Raw genomic sequence first — 27,949 nt, 5'->3', positions numbered from 1 at the left:
GTCCAAAAGAACAAAGGTTTCTTTTCTCCAGGAAGACCTTTCATTACCCCTTTACCCCTTTGGCCCTGGTGGTGGGGTGGGTGTCACCTGTGGGTTATGGTGGGGGTCCTAGAAAGGCTCCTGGCGGCTGTTGGCCTGCAGTGACCTCCTTTATCCCACTCCAGTGCTCTGCAAGCCTTATGCTGACTTTATACCCACAGTGTCTTAATATCTTGGGCTGCAAACAGGTTGGGGCCCTGCCCTGCTGGGGTCAGGCTTCCCTGATCCTCCTCTCCATCTAAGACCCATACCTTTATGTGGAAGGTTCTACATTGAAGGTCCAGAGGCTAGCGAAGAAGGAAATGTCATCACCAGCCCCCTCCCTGGGGGCAGAAGCACCAGCGGAGGACGAGGGGGCAGTACACACACAGTGACTTAAAATTACTTTACTCAGGAGGGAAGACCACGACCTGGGGGCCAGGAATGCCCTGAGGCCCAGTTCTTACAAAAGCTAGACAGCTCCTGGGAGAAGAGAGGCTGCCCCTGTGCCAGAAAGGCCCAAGCCCGAAGCCTCACAGGCCTGCAGGAAAAGCCTCACCCACCCTTAGTGTCAGAAGTCAGGCTCGGGCGTCAGCTACTGAGTCTTGCAGTCGCCATTACTGCTGTGGGCTGTCTTCACCTTCTTCAGCTCCTTCTGCAGCTCTGACTCAGCCACCAGGACCTCCTTTGGCTTCTGGTACTGAGGATGGAGCAAGGAGAAGACACGAGTCAATCATATCACCCCTTTCAACACACAGCCTCCACCCAAGAGACTCAGGGCCCCCTTTCTAGCCACACCACAAGGCATGTGGGATCTTAGTTCCCCAACCAGGGATTTAATCCATGCCCCCCGCACTGGAAGGCAAAGTCTTAACCACTGGCCCACCAGGGAAGTCCTCCTTCTGTTCCCCTTTATTCAAAGACGAGGAAATTGAGGCCTACAAGGTTGAATGATTTGCTTAAGGTCACGTGGGGGTAGAGGTAGGCTTTTGGATCTTCTAGAGCCTCAGTTCTCTGGATCTCACCCCTCCCCATCACCCTCTACCCAGTTTCAGCTGTGATTTTAAAATCAGTCTCCTGAGCCCTCGCCTGCTCATCCCATTCTGTTGGAGACGCCTGTTCCCTAGCAAGCATACCCCAGGAGTTGTTGGGACTGAAACTGAGTAAGATGGGAAGTGGGCAGGGAAAGAAGGAGCCTTTCCCTGACACAGTGGCCAAGAAGTCTGAACGAATCTTACAGAGATAATGAGAGTGGAGTTGGCATGAGCAAAGCTCAGTGAGGATTCATCCAGAGGTAGCTGGTATCTTTCTAGGTCAGGAATGGAGAACTTCTTGTAGTACCTGTGGGGACACCAAGAGACCATGAGAACACCCAACATGGGGACCCCCACAGATGGGCATCAGGCCCTCTAATGCCAAGCTTCTATACAGTCTCCCCAACCCCGCAGCCAAAGAGGAAGAAGGGAAGCCAGTTAGAAGGCCAGTATTTTAGAGCTTAGTGACCCTGGAAAGAAGAGAATGAAAGGCCTTCTGGCCACCAGGGCTTAGAGTGACTCATATTTCAAGTTCAACAATCCCAGAGACACGTGGAGGAAGCCTCCTGGGAAACACAACTGGATCAGGCAAGCCCTACCTCCTCAGCACCCCAAGAAAACAGCATATGTCTGCAAACAAGGAACAGAATAAGGACATCTAGGGCTGTCCTCCAGAGCTGGGGACTGACAGTTGGCACTTACATGGCACTTTACCGAGGCCCTCTCCCTCTTTTAGCGTTAGCCTGACTCCACTTACAGGCCAGAGAGGGAAGTTAATCCACAAGGAGAAATCTCCCTAAGAGAACAAGCCGTGTGACTCATCACAGAAGCCAGATCTCTGGGGCTCTGGCCTACTTTGCTGACCATAAGACCCCACTACATTTTCACATATCACACTTGGTCCCCCTCATCTGCAGGTGCCAGTCCAGAGATCAATGATCCCCTTCAGTTCAGTCACTCAGTCATGTCCAACTCTTTGCAACCCCATGAACCGCAGCATGCCAGGCCTCCCTGTCCATCACCAACTGCCAGAGTCCACCCAAACCCATGTCCATTGAGTCAGTGATGCCATCCAACCATCTCATCCTCTGTCCTCCCCTTCTCCTTCTGCCTTCATCTTTCCCAGCATCAGGGTCTTTTCTAATGAGTCAGCTCTTCATATCAGGTGGCCAAAGTATTGGAGTATCAGCTTCAACATCAGTCCTTCCAGTGAACACCCAGGACTGTTCTCCTTTAGGATGGACTGGTTGGATCTCCTTGCAGTCCAAGGGACTCTCAAGAGTCTTCTCCAACACCACAGTTCAAAAGCATCAATTCTTCGGCACTAAGCTGTCTTTATAGTCCAATTCTCGCATCCATACATGACTACTGGAAAAACCATAGCCTTGACTAGATGGACCTTTGTTGACAAAATAATGTCTCTGCTTTTTAATATGCTGTCTAGGTTGGTCATAACTTTCCTTTCAAGAAGTAAGCGTCTTTTAATTTCATGGCTGCAGTCACCATCTGCACTGATTTTGGAGGCCCCCAAAATAAAGTCAGTCACTGTTTCCCCATCTATTTGCCATGAATGATCCCTTTAGTCGGGGGGTGGGGGGAACCCTGGGACTTACCTGGCAGTTTAGTAGTTAAGACTGCGTGCCTCCAACAAAGGAAACTATAAGCAAGGTGAAAAGACAGCCCTCAGATTGGGAGAGAATAATAGCAAACGAAGCAACAGACAAAGGATTAATCTCAAAAATATACAAGCAACTCCTGCAGCTCAATTCCAGAAAAATAAATGACCCAATCAAAAAATGGGCCAAAGAACTAAACAGACATTTCTCCAAAGAAGACATACAGATGGCTAACAAACACATGAAAAGATGCTCAACATCACTCATTATCAGAGAAATGCACAAAACCACAATGAAGTACCATTACACGCCAGTCAGGATGGCTGCTATCCAAAAGTCTACAAGCCATAAATGCTGGAGAGGGTGTGGAGAAAAGGGAACCCTCTTACACTGTTGGTGGGAATGCAAACTAGTACAGCCGCTATGGAGAACAGTGTGGAGATTCCTTAAAAACCTGGAAATAGAACTGCCATATGACCCAGCAATCCCACTTCTGGGCATACACACTGAAGAAACCAGATCTGAAAGAGATACGTGTACCCCAGTGTTCATCGCAGCACTGTTTATAACAGCCAGGACATGGAAGCAACCTAGATGCCCATCAGCAGACGAATGGGTAAGGAAGCTGTGGTACATATACACCATGGAATATTACTCAGCCATTAAAAAGAATTCATTTGAATGAGTTCTAATGAGATGGATGAAACTGGAGCCCATTATACAGAGTGAAGTAAGCCAGAAAGATAAAGACCATTACAGTATACTAACACATATATATGGAATTTAGAAAGATGGTAATGATAACCCTATATGCAAAACAGAAAAAGAGACACAGATGTACAGAACAGACTTTTGGACTCTGTGGGAGAAGGCGAGGGTGGGATGTTTCTAGAGAACAGCATCGAAACATGTATATTATCTATGGTGAAACAGATCACCAGCCCAGGTTGGGTGCATGAGACAAGTGCTCGGGCCTGGTGCACTGGGAAGACCCAGAGGGATCGGGTAGAGAGGGAGGTGGGAGGGGGAATCGGGATGGGGAATACATGTAAATCCATGGCTGATTCATGTCAATGTATGACAAAAACCACTACAATATTGTAAAGAAATTAGCCTCCAACTAATAAAAATAAATGAAAAAAAAAAAAAAGACTGCATGCCTCCAATACAGGGGGTGCAGGTTTGATCCCTGGTCAGGGAACTAAGATTCCACATGTGGAGCAGTGCAGCCAAAATTAAACAAAAACCACCACCCAGATAGCAACATCGAACTCATAATGTCTGCAACTGGACTTTGCATGAAATTTGACCTCCTTTACCAAAGAGGAAACTTGGGCTCAGAGAGGTGAACTATCCTGCCTGGTTTCACAGCCAGTTAGTAGGGTCAGATTAAAGTTCCCCAATCCTGGTCTGGAGCTTATTACATTGGAGCACAAAGAATGGCCTCCTCATCTCTAGCAACAGGCCCATCTGGCATCTTCCTTGGTGGAAGTGTGACCCAGGCTCTGGCCGGTGGCTGCCAGACCTGTCACCCGGGCATGGCATCAGTGCTGCCATGAGGCTGTGGCCTGGGCAGAGAACACTGCAGAGAGGTACAAACACACGCAAGTGAGGGCCTGGACAGGGTTGGGTTTTTAATACTTCAGAGGGGCCTGGTCCTTCTGGCAGCTCACCCCAGTCCACTTCAAAGGCCCTGATGCCCTGGGGACTCAGAGTTGACATCAAGGCAGCATTTCTGCCCTGTTCTCCCTGCCGAAATCCCTTGTTCAGTGAAGACTCTCAGGGCCCCCTCTCCTCCCAGGTTCCTCACTCCCCGCCAAGGTGCTGGGACCCATGGCAGGAAAAGAATGTTTACTTAAAGGCTGACAGTTCAAAAGGAGTGGGGGTTGGGGGATCCTAATGGCACCACAAGTTTGCTTTATTTTCCAAAGCTCTGCCCCAGGGAAAGGTGATCCATCTGCCTGCAGACCGGGGTGGAATGTTGGCCTCATCCTCCTCCTAGCCAGCCCAGGCTGAGGGCTCTTCCTGGGGCCCTTGGTCTGGCCAGCAAAGGTGGCAGACACTGATAATAGGGAGGGAGTCAAAGGTTAAACAGCAGAGATTAGATGAACACAAAGGCTTGTTAGGAAGTGTTAACATCTTCCCTGCAAATATACACAAGCAGCAGAAGCAGGAGAGGAGCAGCCTGGCACACACTGAACCCAGTGGGCCTGTGTAAGGCCTTGCTGTGCAGAATGTGGTATGTCCTTAATGCCTACCTGGCTGTGTCCTGGGGAGGGGGCACAGGGACACACCTGTGTCCCACGCTGTCAAGGCACATGCCCCAGGCATGGGAGGTAGAGTCCAGGGCTAGGCCTCAACAGCAAGACAAGATCAAAGGGAACTTGAGTTGCACAACTTGCTTCAGCACCCCTGTTCTACTCCCATCACCTCTCACGTGGCAGGGAGGTGGTGGCAGAGTAGATCTGGGGGCTCAGCTCTGTTTTGAGTCTATTCTGATGGATTTAGTTTACTGGTTGAGGTTAAACCATTTTTTTAGGGGCTCCTGATGGGCAGCCTTCAAGGGAGCATGAGGCATCTGCTTTCTCTCCTCAAGGAACAGCTCACACTCCCTTATCTCCATCCCTGCCTTGGGACTTGCCCCGAGAATACCATGGTTCACCTTCTCACCAGTGCCTGGACTAGAGAGGGACCCACTGTGCTTCTGGGAAAGTCCAAACGCCCAGCCCCTGGCAGCCCTTGGCAGGCAGTGAACATTTCTTAGGCATCAACTGTGTCCCAGAGCTGTGAACTGGGGCTTTAAGGATGAAGAAGAAACAAGGCCATATCGCTGCCTGAAATCTTGTGTTTCTGCTGAAAGCTAAGCCTTTATAGTGGGGTAGTCCCTGGGCTTTTAGCTGATGTGCAACAACCCCCATTCTCACCTGCCTTCACTATCCTGGGTCTCAGCCACATAGTGAGAGGTGACATTTATGAATTCTAAATCTGCCAGGCACTGTTCACACCACTGTTCAACACTGACTCCTAAAAACAATGCTCTCAGGTTGGTTGCTTCTGTCATCCTTTTATAGAAGAGGAGACTGAGGCACAGGCAAGTTGGGTATCTTGCCCACGTCATAAAACTGGTAAAGGGAGATGCCCTTATTACAGTGATAATCCTCTCTATCTCCTGACTCCTCCATCGCTCTCATTCTCACCTCAAAGGATCAGACCATCTAGGTTCCAAGGATGGAGCAGAGATGGGGGGTGGTCTCCCCCAGGATTCAACCACCATGCAGGTCTCCTGAGCACTCCCTCTAACACGGAGTGGCCTTCCTTTCTGAATGTCAAAGTGGGCAAAGATGTATGTGGAAGTACGGGCTCTCAGGAGGACTCTGGGCAGGCCACTTAACTTCTGGGCCTGTTTCTTCCTCCAGATTCCTTTCTCAAATAAAATAGCTGCCCCAGATGAACTTTTAAGTCGCTGGGAACAGAACAGGCTACCTGGTACCTCTCTGCAGCCTGTGCAAAAAGACAGCTCCTTCACTCTGTTTCAGAGATGACCTACTGCCCTGCATCACTCTTTCCCTGCCACTGTCCCTTCCCCATTCCCAGTCCTTTCCCAACCTGTTCTCCCTTGCAGTGAACTGAGAAAGGGCACAAGAGGCCAGGCCTAGAGAGAAAGAGGCTGTGAAGGAAGCTGAAAAGAAGCAGGACAGCTGTGGAGTCACATGGGCTGGGCCCCACATACCTCCTGTGGGTGCTCTACACACCTGCACACAGGCTCGGCCAGAGTGGTTGAGGGAAGCCTGTGTAGTCAGTCTGTCCCTTAGGAGATCAGTAGGCACATCTTCCCTTCTTGCTTAAACATCAACAGTCCAGACAAACTGGTCACCTCTGCCTATAATGCACATTCACATATTTAAGGCTCTCAGAAGTCCTACCAAAGAGAAACTTTAATTCAGTTTCCTAACCATATTTGACCACAGAATCCTTTTTTCTAGAGATGCCTATTAACACTCCCACAGAGTTAGTATTACCGATGTCAAATCAGCCAAACTCTCTTCAGGCTCCAATTTCCAAAAAAATTGGAATTGGCCTCCAATTTCCTCAGGCTGGCCACAGGGCTGAGTACAATATACAATTTCCTAATTCCCCAAACAATCTATGATGTACACATGAGTATTCTCCTGTGATAGATGAGGAAACCTTGCCCAAAATGCTATGATTTAATATGTGGCAGAGGCCAGATTCAAGCTGACATCCTCCTATTCCATGCCCAGCTCATTCCACTTAGAACTGCCAGCTTCTAAGGCTGAGGCTCAGAACCTTCTCTCTGCACAAGCATGCTTATTGGGAACAGATGATGCCACAATCAGATCCTAGAAAAGCACCTTCTTCCTTCCCTGGTTCATCTCTTGCTATTACCTGAGGCCAAGGACATAATTCACTGGAATCAATTCCATCAAGAAAAGTGGCAAACTCAGTTTTTCAGGGACTCTGGCTTTTATTGATAACTATATTCCAGAATATTAGAATCGAGGCAGATACGGAACCTTCAGGTGAAGGACGTCAAATCAGAAAAGCCACAGTGTGGTGGAAACTGTAGAGGCCTGGGCATTAAAACCGTCACTATCCCCGCCAGTAAATCAAGTGCATCATGCTGACTTTATAGATACTCTTATGGAATCGTTCATATATAGCACAAGAATAAAAATACATACCCTGTCTACCACTGGATGGTGTGATGATCAGAAAATAGATTTTTACATTATCTTGAAAAAGTTAAACTCCGCTCTAAGGAATAGCCATTGAGTTGTGTATATTTAAAGGAAGTAAAGGTACAGGACGTGTTATTACTCCAAGTAGAAAATGAACGTGCCACTAGGCTGAGGAGGAGCCGGTTTAGGGCTTAGCAGCCTCCCCCGCCTTCCTGCCAGCAGAGGGTCCCAAGGTTGTGCTGCGCCAGGCTGGGCCGCACTGACCCTGAGATCTCAGTGCAGGCCCTGAAGTGAGCGCTCACATACTCCTCTCCCCTCTGTGGGAACCCGAGCCTGGTCCTGCTCCCTCTGGAGGCACTACTCCCGTCACCACCACCCGTCCTCACCCAGCAGTTCAGCAACGTCTCCCCTTGCCTGGGGCGCTGGAGTGGAGCGCCTGGCCAACAGCGCCACCTATGGTTGGATATGCGCAGGAGATGGGACCCAGAGGACCGGCCTGCAGATGAATTTTCTGGTGAGCTTAGCTAGCCTCTCTTCTCTCGCTCCCTGGTAATCACATTTTTGCTTGCTATCTGTATTCGACAGTGACCTCTGGGGGACAAAAGGGAGGCAGCAGCCAGCTCCACAAACTGCTGGGCTGCAGATTCAAGTGCTATCAGAAGCACTTTTGTTCCTAGTTTGGACCTAGGGCCTCTGACACCAGGGAATGCTTGCTGAAGCATGGAGTTCGTTTTCCTAAAGGCAATTTCTCTGTTGTCTGAAATTGCTAAATTCTACTTTAGGCACTGACTCCTGTTAATGATGAGAACAATAACGGGAATAAACTGCCTTTTATCTGAGGGCTATAAAGTGCTTTACAAACGCAAACCCTTATTATTATGACTTTATATTTATAGACAAGGCTCACTTTAGGGGCTGCTGGCTGCATGTACAGCAATAACCCTGAAATTAATTCATTCATCTCCACCCCTTCCCCACCCCTTAACCCTGCCAAAGTGATAGGGTGTGGGGGTCAGAGAGGAGGGTAGACCCCAGGGCTGCACTAGGGGAGCCTGGGAGCCGCACTGCTTTCCTGTGGCATCATGGACCTGAGGGAGATGGGAGGGGAGGCTGGCACCACACCACCTGAGGAGATGGACAAATACTGGGTCCTCCTTACTCCAGGTAAACTGGAGGGGGCATCTCTGGCCTAAGCTGAGCACCCCATGAGACATGCTGGGTAGCTTCACAGTCTGTGGACTAGTAACTCATAAAACCTCCCATCTCAATGCCCTAAATCTATTTCATGGGAGTTGGTCCTACACTGCAATCCCTCTGACTCAGTTCACAGCCAAGTCAGTACGGGGCTCTTCTCTTCTGTGGTCAGTCAGAGCTTCAGAAACCCAAACGAGATCAGTGCATTTCCCAGAAGCAGTCCCGCCAGGATCAGATCTCCACCTCGGTCACCTTCTGTCCCCTCAGCCCCAAAGTTTGCCTGCCCCTAGCAGACCATGAGAATAGAAGGAAAAGGGACATGAGGACCCTCTTTGAAACATCATGCAAGAGACTTCTAAGAAGCCAAAGCACCTTCCCCCTGTCCCTCTAGGGACAACATCCCTAGGGGGGTTGGATCAAGTTTGCTGCTCCCAGACCAGTGCTTTTAACTTCTGTAACTGCCACCTCAGACAGGGGTGCCTTCCAGGCTCTGGCTCCCTGCCAGCTCCAAGCTCATAGTGGACTGGAGCCAGCCAGAGGTCAAGGCATAGTAACCTTACAGCAGAACCACCTAAGATCACAAGTCAGTGGCTGGGTTATTTCCTCATCCCCTCATTCATCCAACAAATGTTTACTGAGCTCCAGCATATGCCAAGTACTGGACCAGACACTCATTGTTCAAATTTCCCTGCCCTGATGGAGCTGATTATAATATTCAAGCTGGTTCTGATTACAGTATTCAAGGGCTGAAGAGAGAAAGCCCTTCAGCTTTTAGTACCTATTCTAGGGCTGTAGTGAAGCCCTTCTGCCTCTATCAGAGCTGGAAGAGGAGGCTGCTCTACCCTCTGGGTTGGGGAACCATCTGAGTCCTAACCCTAGGTCAAACCCCACCCCCACCTTGCTCATACACAAGTAGGCAGGTGCCTACCACGCCACTTACTTTTTGTTGGTTGTTCTCACGACAACACAGCGCTCCTTCTGGTCCACACAGACGCTGTAAACGTCCTTAGGGTATGGGAGGTTTCGAATTCGCCACTGGAAACTCATCTTGGTATCTTTGCGCACGAATATGGGCTGCAGAAGGCAAATCCAATTCAAGGACTATTCTTGGAGAGGGGTAGGAAGGGATGGCTCCCCTCCACAAAGCTCTACCCGGGGACACAATGGGAGATCCTCAGCTCTCCTCTGAGGCTGCCACTGCTGTGACCTACGAAGCCTGGAGCCCCTGCTCTGGGATGACTAAGCCAAAACCCTTTGGGTATCCATTCAAGGGAACATCTCTAGAGCACTGTGTCCAGGTGGGCACACTGGAGATGAGGAGGTAAACAAGACATGGTGCCTGCCCTTGAGGGCTAGCACCCCGCTCCCCCAGCCTCCCCAAGACACCTGACAGATAGACATACATTGGCATTGCTTTCCGTGATGAGTTCAGGCCCCAGGCTCCCTGCTCCTGGAAGTGCTGGCTCTCCCACCTCAATCTGCCACTGGCCCAAGGCTCCCAGGGCACTCTTCACACGCCACTTCCTCACTGAGGAGAGAAGGAAACAGTGGGATTATGGGGAGGAAAGGTGTTCTGCTCTCTTCTACTGAATCATTGACATCACTTTAGGTACAGAACAGGATAAAAGTGGGAGTGACAGGCCTTCACACTAACTTTTATCCATCAGAGCAGGGACCTCATGACCCCTGAAATCTCAGGAGAGCATTTCGATATTAGACAATTTGTAAAGCACAGATCAGGGTGCACAGACAAAAAGAATTAAAACAAAGCTATGAAAGGCGCCAAGTGGAGTTCAGAAACCCCCAGCTATGACTTCAAGCACAAGGATGATGTGAAGGTTGGGAAAAGGGTGGCTACTAGTAACAGGGAAAATATGGATCCCAAGAAGCATGAGTTGGTGTGCATTCTTCCTTCTAAAAATAAGCAAAGGAAGGATGAATTAAGAGTGTGAAAGCTGATAGGCATGACTCGGAAAGTCCAAATTGAGAAGTTTACTCATTTCAGGTGTACCTGGCTTAAAACAATAGCCCCACAGTTGTTTTTACAGGAAATTTTAGGCACACATCACATTTTAAATGTATTATTTATAAAGGATATAACATAAATTTCTTATAGAGTGGAATCATCCTTTTATAATGCAAATAATCATTTCTATTTTACAGCCCAGATGTTTGCATAAGATTTTTTTTTCCAGTAAGGCCCACACTTTTATGGAAATTTTAAGTGAAAAGTCCAATTCAGTAGACACTGAGAGCCCCACTGGGACGCTCAGGGACCCCACTCAGCCCTGTCACAGCCGACCGCTGTCAGCACGCCTGTGGCCACAGGGGGCTTTCCCAAGCGCGACCGCTTGGCTCCTTCCCTCCCTGAGGCAATGGGGGTATTCCAGGTGGCAGCTCGGGCACTGCTCCAGGCCAGCAGCCTTCCTGGAGCTGCTCTGAGGAGCTAGACAACTCAGAAAGCGCCCGGTGGCCTGTGGTGGTTGCTCCTTTTCTGGGCCGGGGGGTGAGTGCAATTCTCAGGATGGGTTTCTTCTGAGTAGCTGTGCCAAACCCCAAACACCCTCCCTGCTCTAAGTAAGGCACACAAGCTGAACACAAAAGTATGCTGTAAAATGAGGATTTTCCCTTGAATATGTGCTTTTATAAGGTCTGTTGCATTCTGCAGTGTGATTTTATTACGTCTCAGGGCCAAAAACTCTCCCTAGAAACACATTTCCAAGTTTATAATGAAAATTAATAAGGAAGAGTAAAACTTGGAAATATGCTTTATAGGCAACTTTTTTTTTTTTTCTCACAAATACTTCTCTCTTAAGTGAATGGACTGTGACTAGGAGTACATCCAAATCTACTCACGTAATACCTTGCTCAACTAGGAAGCCAGTCTTCTGGGTTGCAGCCTGCACAGTTACAAATTCAGAAGTGACAAACGCCTCTAAGCTGCGACTTACTGTGACAGACCCGTGTATCTCACTCTATACTGTAGAAAAGATCACTCCTAGATTCTTACTCGGACATGTATAAAATGCTATGTGTAGAATAAGGCAGGAAATTAATTTTTTCCCAGGCATACTGACAACAGCATGATGGGACAGCTCACCCTGAGTGCAGGCTCAGAACTAAAAAGCATGTGGGGCCATTTGGTGTGAGGGCAAACAAGCATCCTTAGACTGATGGGATCATGATGTAAGAACAGTCAAAAGAGCTTAAAGGCGGAGGTTCTTTTAGAAAGCGTCTAGTCCAATGCTTGTATCTTTCAAATGAGAAATAGCATTCTTCCTTGCCTGCTCTCCTTCAACCCCTGCTACCACTCTCCAAGGAAGAGTATAAAGAATTACCAAGGCTCAGAAAGAGACACTCACTTGCAAAATCCACAGGTAAAATTCAGGTCTCCTAACTCCAAGACCAGAATTTCAATCACTAGTAAAAGGCTAACTTGTATTCTATAAATATTTAACTGTGCTGTGCTAAGACTCTTCACTCGTGTCCAACTCTTTGCGTCCCTGTAGCCTGCCAGGCTCCTCTCTCCATGGGGATTCTCCAGGCAAGAATACTGGAGTGGGTTGCAATGCCCTCCTCAAAAATATTAAATAGAATATATGATATTTTTTAAGTTTTTTTTTAAAGCTCTATTTCTTTTTAAAATTTTAGCATTTAAAGGAAAAGCTTCAATTATTTGAAAATTTAATTTCTGAAAAACACTTAATTATTTGAGGCTGGACAAGTGAGGTGTCCGGTGATCACGAGCCTTGTTAAATCATGTGTCCTGAAGCACAGTGCCAGTGTGGCCAGGAAAGGCAATTCCGATCTACTCTTTTATCTATGGAATAACTGGGTTTGGAACAGCAACGTTCCCCAAAAGGACCCTAAGGAGATGGAAGGTTAGCTACTGGTTTCCTTACTGCTGGCCTTAAAAGCCACTCAGGTCACAGAAACTTGGACCCTTGGCTGTTTCACTGTTTTTGACACCTTGAGGTTAAATTCTTTGTTAGAATACTAAGAAGGTCTCTGTACTAATTCCCGCGTTGAGATAAGATCCAATAAATGATTTTTGGTGAAGTCCTTATTATTTCCCCCATGGATGTGGGCATGGATGCACACATGCAAATACATGCTTCGTCTTGTCTTTCTTGTCCTGTCTTTGTTCCTGAACTCAAGGACAGCTCCTGCAGCAACAGAAGACTGTTTCCACCTGCTGTCACTCTGATTTGATTATATGTTAAACCCAAACTGGTGTGTGCAAGGCAGCTCCCTGGGACGCTGTCATATCTTCCTGGCTGAGCCAGGGCCAGTCCTTGGAAAGGAGACTTTCAATGACCCTGTAAAGGGTCTGATGGGGAATATATGAAGGAGGCAGCGCCTGGGGCCTTTTTCCTAAGTCAGCAGGAAGCAGGCTGATGTCCGTGACTGCTGAAAGGAGGCCCCATCTTTCAGGTGGGCTGGAAAGCAGAGGTCCTAAAGGCCTCCTTCCCCAGAGCTCCCAGCCCTGGCCCACTTCCAATGTGGATAATTACATTCCCCTTTCCTAAATACTCCCTGCAGCTTAAACTGGATGCAGGATTCTTCTTTTCTGCCCTAAAACACTGCAACATTGCTATGTGGCTATTAAACAGCTGCCACGTCCCATCCCTGAGGAGGCTGAAGGGAATCGAGTGGGTCATTTATAAAGCCGGTGAAGTGCTTGGGGATGAAAGTGCTCAATATCCTCCAAATGCAGCCTGTGGTGGTTAGGCTGGCGGTCAAATACCACAGCAGATTAAGCCGGTAATCCGAATGTAATCGCTGGGGGATGGCCTGCCCTTCAGCCTTGGCCCCCCTGGACATGCTGTGTTCTTCTAGGGCTGGTTTGATGTTCCGATCATTGTTATGGGGCCCTTCAGTTTTTTTTCTCTATGAATACACATACAGCATTCATTGTGGGGGGTGGGAATGAATAGCACTGAGCAGGCAGGAAAAAAAAATATGACACTACTATGCTTATTAACACCAACTGGAAGGGCTCTGCCCCAGACAGATGCACTATTGGTAATTCTCTCTATAAATTACTTTCTGGGTTTTTCAGACAGAAAACCAGTTTGGCCAATTATCCAATTTGTATAATTAGCTGGAAAAAAATAAAAAATGGAAACCATTCCCATTTACAGCCACAAAAACCCTGTCCATATTTTGCTTCAACGAATGCACAAGTGAAAGTCAGTTCAGGCCCTGGGATTATTTATACTTAAAAATTAAAAACAAACAGTATTTTGCAAGCTGGCAGGCGTGGGGTGGGATGGTTGAAGATGAATAAGAAAAGGGTCAGCTGTTCAAGGGGCCCAGTGGTTTAAGTGGAGTGTTCCTCACTGCCCAATCTCTGTCCTGCTCCCACCAGTCTCTACTTGGGTCATTCTGAGGAGAACAAAATTTAGTTAAAAAAACAAAACAGGATTAAATACTCTCAACTCCCAACAGTATGTTGTTGTGGATTAAAAGCATGGGCTCTTCATCAGACAGACCTAGGCGTAAACCCAAGCCCTGTAACTAACCAGCTATGTGGTTCTGAGCAAGGTGCTTAGCCTCTCGAAACTTGCAATTTTCCTGACTGTAAAATGAATACAGCAGTACCTACCTACCACACAGGGCTGTAACGAGGATGGCTGGTGTAAAGCACTTGGCATGGTGCCCAATAAAAGTTACAGTATTACTATCCTGAGGTAGACTGATTCAAGCAACATTCTCCTATGAACCTCTATTTCTGCTTTTAAGAAAAAGGAGTTGGGAGGCCACTGTCTATTCTTGACCATGAAGGAATGTTATAGGTTCACATGGGATGTTACCAATCAAGTAACCTGGGCTTGTTCTTCATTTCAAGTTTGTGTCCAAGCACAACTAAGAGGCCTTGGGTTTTACTTGTTTGTTTTTATAGCCACAGCAGCAATAGCTGTATTATTTGCTCTGTGTGGAGAAGACAGTGCCGCTGGGGGCTCAGAGAAAGGAGCTGTGGCTAGTCCCTGGCCTGGTGATGGCGCTGGTCAGCCCACATGACCTCTGCTTTCATAAGCTCACCCCCTGTTAGGAATTCCAAGGCTGTCACCCCCTGGGAGTGCTATAAATTACAATGCATTGTAAGGATATTACTACTGTATTGGTTTCCACCAAATCAGTGTCATATGCTAAACACATCAAGATTTTTTAATAGCACCAGACTAAACCAATTGGGACTGGAACCCAAGCAGCTCATAATAAGGAAGGATCAACACTTCACTTTGCGGCTGAGCATGCGCAGGACACACGTTTTAAGACTGGAGACGGAGAGAATGCAAACCAGTGTGATCCATGTTGTCGGTTCTAGACATTTATGAGCTGTCAGAAAAAGGGAAAAAGAAATTCCCTCAACAGTGCTACCTGTCCATCAGTCCCAGGAAGAAATTAAAGTCAAGAATAATGACAAGAAAATAACCCAGCCCATGATTCCATCACTGGTCTTAGCATTTCAGGTGAAACTTAATAAAGAGACCAACTCCCACTGCTGACAGCCTCAGGCCCTGGGTCAAAGAACCAGCCACCTAGCTTCGGGAAGTCAGTCAATGCTGATATGCATACCTGAGAACAGAGAATGAGCAAATCAAATAATTTTCAGAAATCTGAACTGGAGCCTCTATTCATGAGCTTATTCTGAGAGGAAAAGGGCTGCAGGAATGAAAGTGATGATGCTGCAAAATGACCATTTCTCCCCCCTCCTCCCTTTAATTCAGACTTTCTCCAAGACGAGGGGTATATTTAACAGAGCTGCCTCTGAGGCAAGGTCAGAAGCTGCTGCCTCTGATTCTTGCTTGTTCCTGATGTGGTTTCAGAAAACAAAACAAAAATTAAGCCAAAATGTGCAGGGAAAGCTGCCTTCACCATGACTTCGCCCACCAGGCTTACTTCCAATTCTACCTTCTCTGTGAAGATTTTCCCAATGGTTTCTCTACACCCCCAATCACACCTTAGAAGAGTTAACTCTCTCATCTGCCTGGGGGTGGAGTGAGGTTCACTGGTCAAGTGGACACCCATTGCATCTCTGGTGTCTGACCCTGACCTCGGGTTATTCTCAGGAACAACTTTGCCTCAAGGGCCTCAGTCTCCCCAAGCTCCCAAAGGTACTGCTGAGCTTCTCCCTGAAGCCTCAGCTAGGCCTGTTTACCTGTGCTCAGGTCGCCCCAAGTGTCCCTAAGGGCCCACTGGGGGCCCCTGTCACTTACCAAGTAGTTCATTTGTCTTCTCATCATATTCTTCGGCCATTTCCTTCCCATCTGGGAACAAATAGTGCACCTTTCTTCTCCCTAGGCACAAAGCAGAAGAGGGTCTTACCCCTGAGCAGCCTCTTGCCTTGGCCTTTTAGACCCAGAGATCCACTAATAGCCATGGGCATATTAAAAATCTTCCCAGAGCCTCCCATGAACTCCTTGACAACCATCACCCACCATTACTTTAAGACATGTCCTGGGACTCATTTGTTTTTCCTGAATATGTCTTTGTTCTGCTGATTATTCTACGAGCAATAGCTCTAAAAAAGTGTTAGTTGCTTAGTCATATCTGATTCTTTGTGATCCGATGGACTATAAGGCTGCCAGGCTCTCCTGTCCTTGAATTCTCCAGGCAAGAATACTGGAGTGGGTAGACATTCCCTTCTCCAGGGGATCTTCCTGAACCAGGGATTGAACCTGGGTCGCCAGCATTGCAGGCAGATTCTTTACTGTCTGAGCCACTCTTCCCAACTGTTGAACTCCTCCTTGCCCTTCAAAATCCAACTGAAATGTCATTTCTCCTGGGAAGTCTTCCTAAAACTATCACTCCTAGCCACCTTGGCAAAATTCATCACTTATTTCTTTATGCCTTCCTGGTGCTTTATTCATATCCACAGTGGAGCATTTATCACATTGTATGACACTTTTAAAAGGATCTGTTTCAAGAATGATATCATATTTATCTTTCTCTCCCCAGTTCCTAAAACCAAGCCTAGGTGCTCAGATTATTGAACTGGGTTTCCCAACCAATGGCTCCCTCCAACTGTGTCCTCACTCTGCCTTCTTCTGCACATCTCTATGCCATTCCTATCACATAGCACATGACATTAGTGCCCACGTATTTTCCCTATGGCATTTACCTTGGTTATGGTTTTACATCTATCTGTGTGAATTCTGGATGATTACTGCCTGTCTCTTTACTAAGATAAGAGGGATTTTATCCCCTCTATCTATGGTTTCCCAAACACTAAGCATAGTACTTGGCATGTTTTTAAGAGCTCAGCTAAATACTGATTGAAAGAATGAAAGAACATCACTTCATCTTTCATTGAAAGAAGAGAAGAAATGGATAAAGAAGATGTGGTACATAAATACAATGGAATATTAATCATAAAAAGGAATGAAATTGGGTCATTTGTAGAGGCCTAGACAGACCCAGAGTATGTCATACAGAGTGAAATCAGAATTAAGAAACATAAGTACCGCATATTAACACAAATATGTGGAATCTGAAAAAATTGATATAGACAGTCTTATTTACAAAGCTGAAATAGAGACATAGACATAGAGAACAAACATATGGATACCAAGGGGAAGTGGGGATGATGAATCAGGAGATTGGAACTGACATATATAAATTATTGATACTATGTGTAAAACAGATAACTGATGAGAATCTATCACACAGTGCAGAGAACTCCACTCAGTGCTCTGTGGTGACCTAAATGGGAAGGAAATCCAAAAAAGCGGAGGTGTGTACATAGACAGCTGAGTCACTGCTCTACAGCAGAAACTAATGCAACACTGCAAAGCAACTACGCTCCAATAAAAACTTAAAAGAAAACGAATGTTAAAACAATTTCATACTAAAACAAAAGTAACATATGTTCCAAGAAAAAAAAAGGGAAAGGGAAAGAATTCCAGTGCATCTCCGAGACCAACTCTTCCATCTCAGTAGTATAATCCTAAGCATCTTATTAAAAGTGGCTAGATGATTTCCCATTTTTACAGATAGGTAAACTGACTGGTAGGCTCCTCAGTGAGACAGTACCAATGCCCTGCAGACAGGTACCCAGCGTATCCCTGATGAATAGAGCCCCAAGGCCCTTAATCAGCTGAAGGAGCCACTAGCCAAAACTTGCAACTGCATCCGATCTACCAAGCCTTTTGCTGTCCATTCACTCCCCGAGGCCTTGTTCTTCGAGCCATTCCAAATTTGTACTCTAGGGACACTCACCCCCAAATCTGCGGGCCTCTCCATAGGCCCCCAGGTTACACCACCCTTAATCATGTTTGGCTCGCAGAGCTGGCAGAGGCTGTCCTGTCAGGAGGCAGGTACGAGGTGCTGCCTGTGATTAGCTGAGGGTGTCTGGCCTGACCCTCTTCTTCCCTGGAGTCTGGTCGTCAGTGTAGCAGGACACAGTGCTTACCATGGGCCAGATGCTTTACATATTTTATTCATTTAATTCTCACAATAATCCTATGTGCCTCCAGTACTCGTCTTTCACAAATAAAGAAAATTGAGGCTTAAAGATCATGTAACTGGTTCAAGGTTATAAAACTAGGAAATGATAGCCTGGGCCTAAACTCACTTGAGGCCAAAGTCGACGCTCTAATAACCATACTAGGGTATCTATATGGCTTTAAGGTTATAAGGATGAACAATGTTCTAGGGGTTTATTGTTCATATTTCTAGTGAATTACATGTTTGGGCCTTAGCCTATTTTATTTCAGTATTCATCTTTTTCTTACTAATCTGATTGAGCTTTGTATATAGTAAACATGTCACACATGTTGCAAATATTCTCAGTTTTAATTGCCGTTTTGTTTAAAGCAGATTTTCTCAAACAAATGTTTAATTTTTATATAGTAAATTACTTTTCCTTTGTGGTTATTATCCAGAAGTTGTGCTTAGAATATCCTCCCTTACCCAAGATCATAATATTCATCTATAGTTTATTCTAATACATATTTAGGGCTTCCCTCATAGCTCAGTCAGTTCTAAATGTACTCCTGTATGTGAATATAAAAAATTTAAGTATATTACTATGATATTTTGGTGAGAGAAAAAATATGTGTGTGTGAGCTTGTATACATGGAAAAAATATGGATGTTTCTGTATGAAAATGTCAATTGTTATTATCTCCACAGGGGAGGATTATGGGTGACTTGTTTATTTATTTTTCATATTTCCACAGTGAAAATAAATTATTTATGAAAGATACCACATAGCTCACAAAGAGTTTCTCTAGACCAGCGATTGTCAAACTTTTCTGAATGGGACCTAGGGTAAGAAATAAGATGTAGATCACAATCCAGTATATATGTAATCTATCATATGTGTGTTTGTGTGTGTCTATGTGTGTTGCATGTATCATATCAATTATCATAAACACTGACCTCACATACAACGTACTCTTCCCTTTTTCTGGTTTTAATTTTTCTAAAAAACTTGTTAACATACTGATGTCCACCTCCTGCAAATAATGGGATTACCAGGAATACAAATCATTGAATAAATCAATAATTTGCAACAGAAAAAATGATTTATGAAAAAGTGTACTGGGTTTTCATTATCAAGAGAAGTGATTCTAGGTGGGCAGACAGCCACATCCTCTGCCCACTCACATACACATCAGGAGGGCAGATCTCCAGGAGTGGTCTAACAAGGCATATTCACACATTAGGGTTTTTTGTTTTCTTTTTTAGGTTTTGATTAGGGAGAGAAAAAACTAACAATGTTGTTTTGTGATATCACTAACAAAAAAACATACCAAAATCCTGGTTGATGAAATATTTATTTGAACACTGTCCTTCAACAAAAGGAAGTGAAAGGCAGGGACTAGAATAGATACTTGTGTCTATGTTCCCAGCAGTAGTTCTTTATGGTTAAAAAAGAAAGTGGAAGTAACTCACTTCCTTGAGTAATAAGAATAAAAACAAAAATAAATAAGAATAAAAGCAAAAATAAAAACAAAACAAAAATAAATAAATAAGAACAAAAATAAAAAGACCCACTTAAACTTACAAGCTTTTGCACAGAAAAGGAAACCATAACCAAAATGAACAGATAACCCTCAGAATGGGCGGAAATATTAACATTTGCAAATGAAGTGACTGACAAACAATTAATCTCCAAAATATATAAGCAACTCATGCAGCTCAATAGCAAAAAAAAAACCAATCAAAAAACGGGCGGAACCCCTGAATAGACATTTATCCAAAGAAGGCACATAGATAGCCAACAAACACATAAAAAGATACTCAACATCACTAAGAGAAATGCAAATCAAAGCTACAATAAGGTATCACCTCACACCAGTCATAATGGCCATCATCAAACAATAAATGCTGGAGGGTGTAGAGAAAAGGGAACCCTCATGCACTGTTGGCGGGAATGTAAACTGATACAGTCACTAAGGAGAACAGTATGGAGGTTCCTTAAAAAACTAAAAACGTAACTACCATACGAGCCAGCAATCCCATTTCTGGGCACATACCTGGAAAAAACTGTAATTCAAAAAGACAAATGTACTCCAATGTTCATTGCAGCACTGTTTACAATAGCCAGAACATGGAAGCAACCTAAATGTCCATCAACAGAGGAATGGATAAAGATGTGGCACAGGGGCATCACTGGTGGTCCAGTGATTAAGAATCTGCCTGCCAATGCAGGGGACACAAGTTTGATCCCTGATCTGGGAAGATTCCACACTGTCACAAAGCAACTAAGCTCATGTGCCACAGCTAATGAAGCCTGAGGGCGCTAGAGCCTGTGCTCCACAACAGAATCTATGGCAATGAGAAGCCTGTGCACCATAACTAGAGAGCAGCCCACAATTGTCATAACTATCAATAGAGAAATCCCATGTGCAGTAGCAAAGACCCAGCACAATCCAAAAGAAATAGTTTCAAAAGTTTTTTTAAAAACCAGATGTGGTACCTATATACATTGGAATATTAACCACAATAAGGAACACAACTGGGTCGTTTACAGAGCTGTGGATGGAGCTAGAGACTGTCATACAGAGTGAAGCTGGAAAGAAAAAAATACATATATTAATGCATATATGTGGAATATCGAAAAATGATCTTATTTGCAAAGATGATCTTATTTGCAAAGCAGGGCTTCCCACGCGAATCAGTGGTAAAGAATCCGCCTGCTAACATAGAAGACACCAGTTCAATCCTTGGGTTTGGAAGATCCCTTGGAGGAGAAAATGGCAACCTACTCCAGCATTCTGGCCTGAAAAATTCCATGGACAGAGGAGCTTGGTGGGCTACAGTCCATGGGGTTACAAAGAGTCGGACACGACTGAGCAACTAAGCATTCACACACGCATTTGCAAATCAGAAGTAGAGACACAGACATAGAGAACAAATGTATGGCTATCAAGGGGGGACTGGGGAGGAATTGGGAGGCTAGAATTGACATATATATATATATATATATTACTGATACTATGCAAGAATAGATAACTAATGAAAACCTACTGTATAGCACAGGGAACTCTACAGAATGCTCTGTGGTGACCTAAATGGGAAGGAAATCCAAAAACGAGGGATATATGTACAGCTGAGTTCACTTTGCTGTACAGCAGACACAAATTCAACATTGTGAAGCAACTATACTCCAATAAAAATTAATAAAATTAATTTTTTTTAAAGTGGGAGCAACTCAAGTGTCCATTGACACACCAGTGGATAAACAAAATGTGGTATATTCATACATACAATGGAAGAATGTTATTCAGCTTTAAAAAGAGAGGAAGTCAAAATTTCCTCATGCAACAAACGACATTTCCTCATTCCCACATGCAACAACCTGGATGAACTTTGAAGACATTATACTAAGTGAAATAAGCCACTCACAAAACAACGAATATTGTATATTCCACTTATATGAGGTCTGTGCTGTAACCAAACTCATGAAAATAGAAAGTAGAATGGTGATTGCCAGGGCCCGAAGATAAGGAGACTGAGGAATAGTGTTCAATGGGTATACAGAGTTTCAGTTGAGGAGTTAGTAGTTAATGGGCATGGAGTTTCAGCTGAAGATGAACGTTTTGGAGATGGATAGTGGCAATGGGGGCACAACCATGTGAATATACTTAATGCCACAAAACTACACTTAAAAAAGGCTAAAATGGTAAATATATGTTATGTACTTCTTACAATAAAACAAATCCCACCATCCCATGAGATAATGTTCAAAATCTTTAGTTTGGCAAAGGAGATCTATCACAACTCCAGCTTCTCTGCAATTTCTCTTCATGTTCTACCATTTCCCCTTAACACTCCTTGAGAAAAGGGACCTTTTATTCACTCTTGCATCCTAGCACCCAGTACCTGACAAAGTGTAGGTAGATATTAGGACTGACTGGGTAAAGGCTTCAGCCTCACTAAATGTTTTGCTATGCCCCTAGAAATCATCCACACACTTTCACACCTCTGTGTCTTCACATGTGAGTTACTCTTGGTGGAATAACTATCCCCTCTTCTCCACTTAGCAAACACCTATTTATCTTTTAGGGCCCATGAACATCACCTGTTCTGTCAGATCTTCTTGAGAGAACCATTTTCACCTCTGAGCTCTCATGGCATTTTATAGAAAAGTCCAACTTCTACTTAACACATACACTCTCATTTATTTACCTTTTTTCTTGACCACTATGGGAACTCCTGAGATATGTCTTTTTCTATCTGCTCTAGCACACAACTTGACACATAGTAAAAGCATCCCTAAATGCTGCCTGAATAAATGAGCAAATGACCAGCTGATTTCACTTTCCAAGCTTTCTTGACTGGCCTCTACCTGTGGATCAGTCCCTGCCAGTTTCCTGAAAGCTACAAGGAATTCAGACCGAATTCATTCTGGCTGCCAATTGGGTCCAGGAAGGGACAGTCAAGCATTGGTCAATCCTAGAGTGGAAGAAAGTCAGAACTCCAAACCCCTGTGTCCACCTCTTCCAGAACCAGGAGGAATGGGAGAAGTGGCGGGGGCGGGGGTGGGGTGGGGCAGGAGGCGCTGCTTTGTCTCCTTTAAAGACCCAAGGAACACTTAGAAATTCAAACATAACAAGTGCAAAGGACCTCAGAGATAACAGAGATAATCCATTCACCTCATTTTACAGATGAGAAAAGTGAGTTTCAAACGAGTAAAGAGGCCGACTGGGGAGCCCACGGTAAATTAAAGGCAGAGTCTTAAATACAGCGCAGGTGTCCTGAGTCTCTATGACACCAGGCAGCTTTCAGCAATAGAAATCTCCAGACTGGGGTTCATGGGATCCCAGGTCAAGATCCACTTTTACCACTGACTGACTGGGGGAGCTGCAGCCGACCTAAAATCTTGGATTTCAGTTTCCTCTTCTGTAAAACACAGTGGAAAACAGCCTCTCGGGACTGCGGGGAAGAGCAAATGACATAGTGAACATGAAAAGATTTATTAGTAACAGAACGCAGAGCGGAGAGAGGTAGTGTGGGGGAAACTAGGGGTGTTCAGAGAAGGGTGTTCCAGTCGCCTCATCTATATGAGCCTCAGTTTCTTCATCTGCAAATGCAGAACTTGCCCTGGGGGGAGGCTGCGACCTTCCAGCCTTACCCTCCGGGCTGGGCCCGTCCAGGGGGCGCCAGCGCGGAGGGCTGGACCCTGGGGGAAAGGAACAAGGTGCTCGCGCCGGGGGGCGGGGGGGGGGGGGGTCGAGTTACCGTCTTGCAGCAGTGCAGTCTTCTCTGCCGCCCGCAGATTCTCCAGCCAGCCGGTCACCGCCATCTTCCCTCCAACGAGCCGCGTGCCTGGCCACTGCCATGGCAACCGTTCCGCCTAGGGTCACTTCCGGATGACCCGGAAGATGTTCTGGGCTTTGGCCTGTTCCCACCCCGCGAACCCCGCGCCCTCCGTCTGCTCTCATTGGCTGCCCTGGTAAGTAGTTTATTCCTGTCCACCCCCGGTGACCAGTCGGGTCCGGAGTTGACCCCATTCTGTACTGAATCTGGGAAGTGAGGAGGACTCCTCAGGACAGGATCCGGACAGTCCAGCGCTCCCCTAGCCCCACCCCGGGAGTCCCTGGCGCGCGGCAGCTGCGGTACGCGGCGGGTGCCTCACACCTGCCAGCGTCTTCTCCACCCCCAGCTGTGAGGCCAAGACTCCCCAGTCCCGGGAGGCGTCCGACACCTGCTGCAGTCGTGCGTCTCCCCGCAGCTGCGGGCCTGCGCGTCCCGGTGCCGAGAGGGCCAAGACCAGAGCAGGTGCAGGGCGTTCCCCACCCCGGCTCCCTAAACTCCACCAGCCACCCCCACCCTCCCCGTTTTCCTCTGCGGGCCTGTGATGGGGGTAGAGAAAGATATGCAAGTTCCCCTTCGCCCCCACCACCACTCCCCACTCCTTTTGGAAGCCCAAGTCCTTCCTAAAGATGGAGCCCATTCCTAGCCTGGCATCCCGTTTTCGTAAAGCCTTTTGGAAGTGGGATGCAGCAGGAGCAGATACTGCACAGTTAACCTTCAAAGCAGCCCCCTGAGGAGTGATACCCTTTGAAAGTGAAAGTGTTAGTCGCTGAGTCCTGTCTGACTCCTTGCGACCCCATGGACTGTAGCCCATCAGGCTCTTCTGTCCATGCAATTCTCAGGGCAAGAAGTAGATAGCCATTACCTTCTTCTGGGGATCTTCCAGACCCGAGGATCAAACTCCCGTCTCCTGCATTGCAGGCAGATTCTTTACCATCTGAGCAACCAGGGAAGCCCATGATGTCATTTGTTCCCCCTTCAAAAGTTCCCTGGATATTTCCACTCTTCTTATTTTCCCCAGTATTCTGAAAGACTGGTGATTGTGCATGCTAAGTCACTTCAGTAGTGTCTGACTCTTTGTGGCCCTATGGACTGTAGCCCACCAGGCTCCTTTGTCCATGTGTAGAGCTAGGCTAAGCCAAGTTTAGTTGGGTTTTGTGAGACTCCTGGGAACTTGGCTACTGTCCCCAAAGTGTTGTCAGTAGAGACCCCACCTTCATAGAGGGGTTGGGGAGCCCCAGGTCTGGGTTGCACATGACAACTGCCCTGATCAACCCTCCAACAGAAAGGTTAGGGTCCAGCCATACCTCAATGGACCCCAGGGGCATCTTGAAGGCATTTCCCAAGCGGAAGAAAATTCACACCAACCCATCATCAAAAGCTCTTGCAAAGATTCCTAAGAGGGAAGACAGAGAAGAAGCAGGAGGTGAGTGGACTCACCCTCAAGACTCTCATGTGCTTGAGCCTCAGGCTTCTTACATCTTTCATGCCCAGAATCAGATATTACAGCTGACTCTGCCCACCCAGAGCCTGTGGCTTTGTTTGTACCTCCCTTGTCCTAAACTTGATCCCCAGTCTTTGACAGGTGACTTTCTGTTTCATCTTCTACCACACGCCGGAAAGTACTCCCTGGTCCCTAAGGAAATGACCGATAGGATCCTTTCCTCTAGGAAGCTGCCTACTGGTGAGGGGAGAGGATCCTTCTCAGGTCCCCAGAGTTATGCTGTTTTGCAGCCAAAGTGACAAATAGATGGCAAAAACTTACATGGTAGGCTGGGTTGGGAGAGGGGAATCTATTAGACTGTGAGGCCTGTAGTAGCAAAGCATGTGCCTTGTGCCTGATACATAATAAGTGTCTATTACTATGTGTTGAAAGAATAAATGATCAAATGAAGTGATTTATAGGCTCCCTGCAATGTGCCAGACACAGTTCTAGGTTATATCAGGGAACAGGACGTATCAGTATCTTTGCCCGTTACATCAGGCGATGGCCCATGAGGAAATTAACTGTATACTTGTAGTGGAATCCCCAGAAGGCGGGGTGGAGGAAAATGACTGGGGGAAGGGGACTGTGAAGGGTTCATTCGGATCATGTCTGAGAGTATGACAGCAGGCGTCTGGATGCCCCCTCCACAGAGTGGCTGAGCTCCGTGCGGGTGCACATTGTGCCCACCGGCATTGGGAGAGCCCGGGCAGAACTCTTTGAGAAGCAGATTGTCCAGCATGGTGGCCAGATATGCCCTGCTCAGGCCCCAGGGGTCACTCACATTGTGGTGGATGAAGGCATGGACTGTGAGCGAGCCCTCCGCCTCCTTAGACTGCCCCAGCTCCCCGCTGGTGCTCAGCTGGTGAAGTCAGCCTGGCTGAGCTTGTGCCTGCAGGAGAGAAGGCTGGTGGACACAGCAGGATTCGGCATCTTCACCCCCAAGAGGTGGGCTGGTCCTAGTCTTTCCTCAAATGTTTTCTTGAGCTATTAAACTCTCATTGTCTTAATTAGACACATTAAAAAACAAAGATTTCAGATTCGAGAAGGATTGGGAACAGATATGGGGTGCGACTTTGGTGTCTTAACCTGCCATCACCATCCTGCAGGTACCCGGATCAAGCACAGCTCAGCAAGGCAGACCAACTCTCTTTTACACCTCCTGGAGCCGGTGAGGCTCAGCCCAGGACAGCCCTGTCTCCTTCCCGACCTCCCACCAGACCTGTATCTCCTGCCTGGAGGGCAGAAGCAGTTGCAAGCATCCAAGCCCAGGTCAGGAGCCTCCCAGCCCCTACAGCTCCCTTCTCCTGGGAACCAGATCACAGAAACAGGGAGAGCCTGGTGTTCAGCAAGTCTCAGGCCCCTGAGAGAGGAGGGCTGTCTTTCTTGAGAAGTCTTTTAATTCTTCCCAGCATTCATCACTCCTGTACTTGCCTATCTACCACATTTCACTGGGGATCCTAGGGCTGGGCACTAGGGGAGGCCAGGTGGAACACGGCCCCACACTTAAGGAGATACAGGTCTGTTGCAGAAAACCCAGCATCATACTTGGGTCTGACTAGGAAACTCAGCCCCCACCTTGAAGGAGCCCTCCTCATGGGGGGCATGAACTTACTGTCTCTTCTCCTTCCCTATCTCAAGACCTGCTCTGATGGTGAAACCAGTGATGGGGAAGAGACCCAGGTTAGCGGTGCTGATCTGGAAGCCCTGATCAGCGGCCGCTACCCCACCCCCTGTGAGGGAGATGGTGAGCCTAGCCCAGCCCCCAAGGGCCTGGATAAGTGGGTCTGTGCACAGCCTTCGAGCCAGAAGGCGATCAACCACAACCCCCATATCACAGAGAAGCTGGAAGTATTGGCCAAAGCCTACAGCGTTCAGGGAGACAAGTGGAGGGCCCTGGGCTATGCCAAGGCCATCAATGCCCTGAAGAGCTTCCACAAGCCTGTCACCTCCTACCAGGTATCTGGGGGTCAGGGGAGGACATGTGGGGGGCTGGGTGGGGGTCTTCTGTAGTGGGGGTCAGGTGGAGGGCTTAACATTTTTTGATGTCTGGGACTTTCACAAAAGAAAAAAACAGGGAGATTAATGAAAGCAGCTTGGCAAAAATCTTGATAATTATAAAAGCTGGGTGTTGGGTCTGTGGGATCCAGTATACTCTTTTACTTTCGAGTTTTTCCATAATAAAAAAGTTGCTTAAAAGTTTAGTCTCTGAAGATCAACAGGCCAGAGTTTGAATTCTGGTTCTCATTATTCACTAACTGCCTGACTTTCAGCCAGTCATTCAAATCCTCTGAGCGTCAGTCTCCTCACGAGTAAAAAGTGACTGAGAACACTAGCAAACACAGTGTTTCCCATGAGGACTCAGAGATGACCCATGTAGTGCAGGACCCAATACAGGTTAAAGCCTCACTCTGGCTCCCCTGCTGTGGTGGTAATGCTGCCTAGTGTCATCACTGCTGCCTGTGCTGAGCTCCATCCCTCTGGGAACCAGCAGACAAGTTACCCAGCCCACTCGATCCAGACTTCTTATCTTCAGCCGTTCCCAAGCTTTACACAGCTATCAGTTGCCCACCAACCAGACTGGCTTTTACTCAAGACGTCTCCTAAAGGAGTCAGTTTCCCCACTACTGACTCTCTTCCTCCCATCTTCTCACCTTTCCTTCCTTCTTACCTTTCCTTCCTGCCTCTGCCTCCTCTTCCTCTAGGAGGCCTTTGGCATCCCTGGGATTGGAAAGCGGATGGCTGAGAAGATTGTTGAGATCCTGGAGAGCGGGCATCTGCGGAAGCTGGACCACATCAGCGAAAGCGTGCCTGTCTTAGAGCTCTTCTCCAACATCTGGGGAGCTGGAACCAAGACTGCCCAGATGTGGTACCATCAGGTCACACCCTGTCCTAGCCCCACTTCAGTTTTACGGTATCTTAGAGCTCCTGTCCCACAGTTCTCTCTCCCTGTGCTTTGATGAGAATGAACCCAGGCTAGAGAGGGATCACTTCTCAAAGGGACCAGGTCCCGTGCAGATCTCTCTCTTGGCTCTCAGAACTACCCTGTTTGATATCCTTGAGGCTTAGTCTGTGGCGTAGGCAGAGACAAGAAGTATATTTCTCTGTCCCCTAGACAAACAAGGGCCTTCTT

At 46.8% G+C, this 27,949-nt stretch overlaps 2 protein-coding genes and 1 long non-coding RNA gene across 5 annotated transcripts in view; 1 reads left to right on the top strand and 2 right to left on the bottom strand.

Moving 5' to 3' along the window:
* Positions 1 to 409: 409 nt before the first annotated feature.
* Positions 410 to 23,410, bottom strand: DPCD (deleted in primary ciliary dyskinesia homolog (mouse)). Its single transcript, XM_061162442.1, has 6 exons — positions 23,259 to 23,410; positions 15,786 to 15,866; positions 9,966 to 10,090; positions 9,503 to 9,636; positions 1,257 to 1,359; positions 410 to 718 (listed from the first exon to the last, which is right to left on the bottom strand). Exons 1-6 carry the CDS (start codon positions 23,320 to 23,322, stop codon positions 614 to 616), a joined length of 612 nt encoding a protein of 203 aa, XP_061018425.1. The 5' UTR covers positions 23,323 to 23,410; the 3' UTR covers positions 410 to 613.
* The window catches only part of POLL (DNA polymerase lambda), an 8,470-nt gene continuing 3,873 nt past the window's right edge, over positions 23,353 to 27,949 (top strand). The window contains exons 1-6 of one of the 3 annotated variants that reach the window (XM_061162439.1): positions 23,401 to 23,472; positions 24,619 to 24,759; positions 25,470 to 25,764; positions 25,926 to 26,088; positions 26,458 to 26,775; positions 27,522 to 27,695. In XM_061162439.1, the coding sequence (XP_061018422.1) occupies positions 24,645 to 24,759; positions 25,470 to 25,764; positions 25,926 to 26,088; positions 26,458 to 26,775; positions 27,522 to 27,695 (1,065 nt within the window). In that variant the 5' untranslated portion in view covers positions 23,401 to 23,472; positions 24,619 to 24,644. The other 2 variants (XM_061162438.1, XM_061162440.1) reach the window with 2 other exon arrangements.
* LOC133070358 (uncharacterized) overlaps positions 25,607 to 27,949 on the bottom strand; it is a 15,046-nt gene continuing 12,703 nt past the window's right edge. The window contains exons 2-3 of the long non-coding RNA XR_009696136.1: positions 27,488 to 27,672; positions 25,607 to 25,708 (exon numbers count right to left, since the gene is read on the bottom strand). This is a non-coding gene — a long non-coding RNA (uncharacterized LOC133070358). The remainder of the gene's footprint in view (positions 25,709 to 27,487; positions 27,673 to 27,949) is intronic.

This window comes from Dama dama, chromosome 15, assembly GCF_033118175.1.
Source record: "Dama dama isolate Ldn47 chromosome 15, ASM3311817v1, whole genome shotgun sequence".
Lineage (NCBI taxonomy): Eukaryota > Metazoa > Chordata > Mammalia > Artiodactyla > Cervidae > Dama > Dama dama.
The sequence above is the reverse complement of the archived record's forward strand: the minus strand, read 5'-3'. Positions and strand labels throughout refer to the sequence as shown.

Excerpts from the sequence above, each read along its gene's own strand:
- DPCD (XM_061162442.1), bottom strand. The coding sequence starts at position 23,322 with ATGGCGGTGACCGGCTGGCTGGAGAATCTGCGGGCGGCAGAGAAGACT. Across the intron at positions 15,867-23,258 it reads GACTGCACTGCTGCAAGACG|GGAGAAGAAAGGTGCACTAT; the intron begins GTAACTCGACCC and ends CTTTGTGCCTAG. Across the intron at positions 719-1,256 it reads ACTCCACTCTCATTATCTCT|TACCAGAAGCCAAAGGAGGT; the intron begins GTAAGATTCGTT and ends CTCCATCCTCAG.